Raw genomic sequence first — 7,458 nt, 5'->3', positions numbered from 1 at the left:
AATTTTCACCTGTGTCCCCTATTGCGTGTGCCCCTTGTGTTAAATAAATTGTCTTTGTCTATCCTATCAATTCCTTTGAGAATCTTGTATGTGGTAATCATTGGCATCTGACAGCTTCATATACTTCACAGATGGATCAGTAGACCAGCAGGGACAAGAAACCGGAGCTGCAGTTAAGGCAGGAAGCTCTGTAAATAGTTGGAGGCTCTCAAATGGGTGTTCAACATTACAAACAGAGATGCTAGCTATTCAAAAGGCTTTGGAACATACTCTTGCTGAACACCGACAACATGTTATCATACATACAGATTCAAGAACTGCCATTGAAACCTTGCAACAAGAACACATATGTGACAACATCCATCTAATCACAAATGTCATATCATTAATGCAAACACTCAAACGACAAGGCCGTCGGGTACTTTTCAACTGGGTGCCAAGTCATGTGGGAATAATAGGAAATGACATTGCAGACGAAGCTGCAAAACTTTCAACTAAACAAAGAAATATAGACATTTATATACCACAGAGTTTAACACTGCCATAGCTGACTAACTTCCAAACATTTCGCCCTGCCTGGGAATCGAATCCGGGATCAATCGGTTTTGTGTATGCATAGTCTTAAAATGCAATTATTACTCAGTCCGCTTCTCTGCGTATTATGATACTAACCTTTCCTCCTTCCTTCCAACTTAATTTCTCTTCTTGTTTGTTTACATGGCAGGTATGTTAACTAGGCTTTAGCACCTGAGGCTCACCGTTCCTGTGCCAGGTAAGTCCACTACGGGCTCACCATAGCCCGTGCTACTTGCCCCGCTCCTGTGCCAGGTAAGTTACGGGCTCACCATAGCCCGTGCTACTAGGAACTTGTTCCGAGTTGCTGAATCTATAATAACAACAACCCGAGGGTGGGTGGGCAGCAGGTGGGTCAGGCCGCCCAGTGGCCCACTTCCTCTCGTGGCGGACACATCGTCCCGCTGTTCTCCTCACACTCGCGTCCTCAGAGAACATAAGTGACAGAGTTGAGTTCAATGGAGTATTAATTAAGGAAGGCAACATTCACTCATCAGAGGAGGATATTGGTGCAGTTAAGAGCAATTTTGAAGCTAAAATAGATTAGTTATTTTCGTTGATTTATTTATATATATTTTTTAGTAAAGAATGAACATTTATTACTGCAAAGCACAAACAATAATTATTAATTTATACTTTTCATACAATCACATATCAAGTGATATATATATACATTAAAATAATAAATAAATAGGCAGTCGTTCCTGGGACTAAGACATTAAATTAATTTAAATTGACGCTTTAAACTAGAAATCTGTCATTTATTAATGTGTAATGAGAAGTACATGCCAATAATTGTACAGTAATTGTAAAACATAGGTGTATGCAGGTTAACCTAAATTCATTTAAGATAATTTAAAACCACCAAATTCTTCTTGGAATACATAATGTGAAACCCCATACATTCTTGGTCGAGTCGTTGTTGTTGTTATAGATTCAGCTACTCTGAACAAGTTCCAAGTAGCACGGGCTATGGTGAGCCCGTAACTTACCTGGCACAGGAGCGAGGCAAGTAGCACGGGCTATGGTGAGCCCGTAGTGGACTTACCTGGCATAGGAGCGGTGCTGTGTGGGGCTTGGTCGAGGAACTGGATCATATATTAAGATGCTGGCCATACGGGAAAAACGCATCTTGGTGACAGTGGTGTTCTTGGAAGTGACGTTCACAGCTGTGTGTGTTGGACTGGAGGATATACACAGTCTGCACCACCTCAACACCGGACACCAGCCTCTGCAATTGCAAGCCGGAGATGCAGCCGATGTTAAGAGCAAAGCTGTGGAACATCTGAGGCTGCAAGATGATGATGATGACTTTTTAGATGAAGCTGAAGCGATGAACGATAAAACTGCAGAAGTTTATTCTATAGACGGAGACATTGAAATGATAAATAGCACCAAGAATGTTTGGGAAGGAGTGACACAACACAGTGAAAATTCTTCAGAACACAGTGAAAATTCTTCAGACGAAGCAGTAATATTGAAAACCAGTAGTACTAACGAAACACTGAAGTGGATAAACAAGGAAACAAATCTTGAGAGTAACAACAGAAACAAATCAGATATGAACAAAAGTGCAAGTAATCGCAAAAATAAAATACATAAACTCTGGGATGCAGGAACAGCAGAAATGGAAGTAGATGTTTATAACAATAGTAAAACCGAACTCTTAAAGAATGTTAAGTGGTTTAATAAACCCGAGGCGGAGGAAGGTTCAAGTAGGGTACTTGAAGACGAAGCATCAGGTGAAGGAGAACAGGAAGGACTCCTTTCACAAATTAAGCAACACAAACTAGTGAACAGTCACGAAAGCTTCTCCACGTCTCTCCTAATGGACATCCGTGACACACTTCGGCAAGATCAGCACACTAAATGCGACCACACTTCCATAGACAGTCTTGAGCGACGACTAGATCACCTGAGAGACGAGAAAGAGGACGCCATCGGCAGGTTGTCCAGTAACGTTAACAGATTAGAAGAAACCATGAACCAGAAAATAAATCTAGTGCTAGAGACGTTTTCCATGCTGAAACTGTTGGTAGCAAGTCAGGGTGACCAACTGACGGTGCTGCAAGAGAAGCTTCAGGGAGTGCAGGAGCAAACACATACCTTCGAAGTGCAGATGAATAGGTTCCAGCGATCACTACAAGAAGTCGAGAGCTCATTAAGATCTCACAAACCTCAGGTAGTCTTGAATTACAGCGATATCCTGACGGAGGAGAGTATTCAGGAGTCGCAACTGAACATCACTGAAATCGATGATAGGATTCAAGAAACAAAGTCTTCGCTAGACGACCTCACAGAAATAGTGAAGAATCTTACTGGAACTGTAAAATCCGTGAGAGACGAAGTGAAGGAAGTAAAAATAAACATTACAGAGCGTACTGAAGTTCTTGCTGCAACACTCTCAAAAGAACCCACTTCAGACAAACATAATACTGTAGATGCCTCTACAACCTGCCAGTGTTTTAGTAATGAGCTTCGAAATTCTTTAGCAAAACTGGAAAAAGTTCAAAATGAACAGAAGAGTGAACTTGATGGTCTTGCCAGAAACTTGACAACGTTGGAAAGCGAGCGTCGTGAGGTGGGCAATAAATCCTGGAGCTACAATCATCGCCTGGGCGAGGTGGAGAGCTTTAAGGATCTGAGCTTCGTCAAGAGGAAGGTCAACGCTGTCCAGGAGGAACTGCACAACCTCAAGCAAGAAATGGGGAGTAAAACAACTCTGACACCACAGCTTAGTAACGTTACAATTGAGGACAGCAGTGTTGAGGGTAAGATACGTTTATTTTTAGTGCATAAACAACAGCAGTGACTTGATTAATGTCTCTGACTTTCATAAACCTATACTATTTACTGACGATACTACCTTCTTATCAAACCTCAGCTCACGTACTAAATAATATTGTAAATAACGAGCTAAGAAATAGTCCACTCATGTCAGCCAACAAACTCACACTTAGAAAAGACCTACTATATTTTATTTGTAAATAAATCGTCAAATCAAGTATACCTTCAGATAGACGATGTAAACACTGATAGTAAATATGAAGGAAAGTTTCTTGGCCTATACATAGACAAGAGACTTAACTTTAGTGCTCCCATTCAGCACATAGCCAAAAAAGTATCTAAAACTGTATATTCTAAAAAATCAGATATTATATCCCCTACTCTGTTCTTCTCCCATTGTATTTATCCCATAACTTATGGTATCTTTGCATAGGGTTCAACCCCTGCAAACTACCTAAAGCCCATCATCGCCCAGCAAAAAAATAGTATAATAAATTCAGGCAACACACAGGTCCTCCATTCAAATGCCTGAACATGCTAAAAATATCTACACATTCTCTTGTGCTAATTATTCTTACAAAGCCCTACTCATAAATTATAATCCTGTTTTGAAACTTCAAAGATGAATGTTATAGAACCCACCAGAAATAGATATATCTTTGATATTCTCAGTCAGATTAGTTTTATGCAAATACGCTATGCAAATAAAAGGACCCAGCATATGGAACTCACTCCCTAATGAATTAAAAAAAAAATTGTCCAACCTATACTTTATTCAAAAGTAAAACAGTGAGGTGTAGTGTAGTGAGGTACCTAATTTCATCTTCATAGTATCCCACCTTGTGCTGTTAACTCACACAGTAGTTTTGTATCTTATGCTACTAACTCATCTAGTATTTTACAGTCTAGAAATGCAACTTCATCACTATAATTTATTGCATGACCTCTTAATTATGCTGATGCAGTAAATATGTGGATTTATATTGTTACCATATACCTATCATTACGTTTACTGTATTTGTTATTCCATATTAAATATTCCTCTGTATAGCTTTAGGACCTGCTCAAGATGCTATGCGTGTTGGGGCAGGTCTGTGTACCCTCCACCTTAAGTAAACCTCAGATCACTAGGTAATCTACTATGCTCTGCTATTATGGTATGTACCCTCCACCCTAAGTCCTCCTGAACTCACTAAGTCATCCACTATGGCCTATGTTGTCCTCCTACAGGTATTTGTGTGTGGCCGTATCGTCGTGGCGGGGGTGGGTGTTACCACGTCAACAGGGAAGAGCGCTTGACGTGGCAAAGTGCAAGAGAACACTGTCGCAGCATCCAGGGGGACCTCGCTGCCCCACAACAATACAACCAGTTCAAGGTCTTCATTCTTAAACTCAGACGTGAGTTCTCTTAGTCTTTTAAGTTCTGGATGCAGCTTTCTCATTTAGGCATTTCACTAAATCACTTTAGCATCTTCTATATATGCGAACAAGCTTGAATGGTCCTCAAGCCAATATGCAACTGAAAACTCCACACCCCAGACAGCCAGGAGCACTATACACCTTGGCGTACCTGGTACTTTAACCACTAGACGACCGTGACTGTAAAAAAGTCATTGGTAGCCGAGGCTATATCCCCAACGACCCGACAGCACTTGGTCGGGTTGTGTGTGTGTGTGAAAATAATAAATACAGAGAGGATTCATGCTTAAACCATTGAGCTAACCCTTTATGTAGTATTCTTTCATACTCGTATACATATACATATTGTGGTCTTGACTAAAGCATTTATAAACAGATGTAAAACTTCCATACTACATACAAACCTTGCTGTGAAGCATGTATTTTTTTTTTCAGTTAGCCGAGCATACACCTACTGGATAGGAGCATCAAATGTTGGCAAGGAAGGTGTGTGGTCATGGATAGATGGTCGCGTTGTGAGCGAAGACGTGTGGGGCGGCACCCAGCCCGAGGACCTTCACTCTCACTGTATGGCACTCAAACCTGCATACAAGTTTGTGGCGTCTGCCGAGGGATGCCGAGAGAGCAGGTTTTTCATATGCCAGCAAGAGCGACTATTGTGATGCTAAAAGATTATTAATTATTAACAGATTTATCGTCTTGAAGAATTATTAAAGAAATTTTGTTTGTTGTTAATGATGTGGACTTTATATATTTTATCAACATATCTTATTATAGTGGTGTGAACTAACCTTATATGTTATTATTTATTGTACTACTTATTTATTGAAGACAGAAAATACATTTATACAGACCTAGCTTATTTTCCATTCCTATAGTCTCAGGGTAAGGATATTTTAATCTTTACTGGGGTACAAATTTTTGAGATGTGTTCCCCAGCTCAATCCTTCCACCTCTATAATGAAGGGGGTGCGAGGCTGATTGCATTACAAAGTGGTGGGTAGTGAGGTTGCCACACCTCCTACCTACATGTACGCATGCACACGCAAACACACATACTATCTATACAGTATTTTGTAAGAAAGAATACCTATTTGTTTATCCAATGGTCTGACACGTGGGGTAGCCCCACCCAACTTGCTGGGTAAATGGTAAGGGGTATGAGCGACCAATATGGGAAGGTCGGGTCTTCCCCTTAGCTTCCATTAAATGGCTATCGGGTCTCGGGCACAACTATTTGGGGTTAACACTGCTGGGTACTGAATTTAACTGAAATATATTTTTCTAAGCATTTTTCTTATGGAATGATAAAGCTTTCCATTACATTACACAGTATAGATTTTTTTTAGTTAAAACTAGCATAGAAATTTTATTAAACCTAACATACCCAACTTAACCTGACCTATCCTAACAAAGTCAATAATTCATGTTCTTAATGTAATATTAATTGGAATAAACCAATATGAAAATTTATTTTCATTACCTTCAAAGATTTCTTTCCAAGTTGGTTTATTCCAATTAATATTATTACTGTATACTGTATTAAGATAATTAATAAACAACAGTTATGTTAATTTAGGTTAGGTAGATTATTTTAGGTTTGATCAAATTACTACCGGTATGTTAGTTTTGACTAAAATTAAAACATATATTTGCCTATATTATATATATATAATACTGTATATATTATACAAAAAGAGATGGTAAAATCTCGCAATATTAAGACTCCATACGAAATACATAAATGTAATGTGATTAAAAAGAGTAAGCAAGTGTACTGTATTAGTTTATTACAGTTACTGATTACAGTAGCTTCATTATGACTCAGACAGAGCAGTGCAAGATCTGCTTTTAATAGCAAGCCACTCCACTTATTATGTATAAAACTGAGGCTAACAACAATCATGGTATCATAAATCAAATAACAAATCTATACAAAGCCGACCCAGAGGACCGGCATATACTGTATGCACAACTTATGGTATAAAGGATAGTACAGGATTTAAGTAATCACTTAAGAGTAACAATCAAGAAACCAGTTAGGATAGATCATAGAAAACCCTGATGTAATCTGTAGTTTAAAAAAATATTTCCCATTAAAAATGGATACCTGACAAACTCTACTACTAATCCTATTAATACAATATCTACAACACTTCTTAATCCTAATCCAATTCTTTGTACATGGTTAAGTCTCACTAAGATTATGTAGCAGTGTGCAACAGCATATATTTTATATCTTCCAAGTTTGGATTTATAAACACATGAAGCACTTTAGAAAATGAAAACACACATTAAGCAAAGCATCAAATAATTTCATAACATTCTTTTATGTACACTATTTTCCTTTCTACAGATAAGAAAAAAAATCAATAAATCACAATATTTCTGAATGTGGTGATTTCTGAAAATCACAACATTCAGAAATTAATTCCCTGAATAGCTTTACATTTTCATAACGTCTTTCCCAAGAGAAAAAGTTTAAACAGCCTCAAGAGAATTTTTTTTTTAGCACCCTTCTCAGGTTTTATTAGAACTTAACCAAATATGTTAGATTTTATTAGAACTTAACGAATTATGCAAGTAAATATATTTATATAATATACACTGGTACCCAGAGCAACCTCTAAATAACAAACATTATAATAGTTTACTGAAATCTGGAACACGGAACCCGAA

General features: G+C 38.2%; 1 protein-coding gene across 1 annotated transcript; it reads left to right on the top strand.

The window, feature by feature from the left end:
- Positions 1-1,419: 1,419 nt before the first annotated feature.
- LOC123768531 (putative leucine-rich repeat-containing protein DDB_G0290503) lies at positions 1,420-5,634 on the top strand. Its single transcript, XM_045759178.2, has 3 exons — positions 1,420-3,344; positions 4,591-4,758; positions 5,215-5,634. The coding sequence occupies exons 1-3, from the start codon at positions 1,679-1,681 to the stop codon at positions 5,439-5,441; spliced, it is 2,061 nt and encodes a 686-aa protein (XP_045615134.2). The 5' UTR covers positions 1,420-1,678; the 3' UTR covers positions 5,442-5,634.
- The last annotated feature ends 1,824 nt before the right edge of the window (positions 5,635-7,458 follow it).

The sequence above is a fragment of the Procambarus clarkii genome, chromosome 35 (assembly GCF_040958095.1).
Source record: "Procambarus clarkii isolate CNS0578487 chromosome 35, FALCON_Pclarkii_2.0, whole genome shotgun sequence".
Classification (NCBI taxonomy): Eukaryota; Metazoa; Arthropoda; class Malacostraca; order Decapoda; family Cambaridae; genus Procambarus; species Procambarus clarkii.
This window is presented reverse-complemented; position numbering and strand designations above follow the sequence as displayed.

What these genes read in the sequence shown, in the direction of transcription:
- LOC123768531 (XM_045759178.2), top strand. Translation starts at nt 1,679, where the DNA reads ATGCTGGCCATACGGGAAAAACGCATCTTGGTGACAGTGGTGTTCTTG. An exon ending in TGAGGACAGCAGTGTTGAGG is followed by an intron (nt 3,345 to 4,590) that starts GTAAGATACGTT and finishes GTCCTCCTACAG; the next exon opens with GTATTTGTGTGTGGCCGTAT. An exon ending in CTTCATTCTTAAACTCAGAC is followed by an intron (nt 4,759 to 5,214) that starts GTGAGTTCTCTT and finishes TTTTTTTTTCAG; the next exon opens with TTAGCCGAGCATACACCTAC.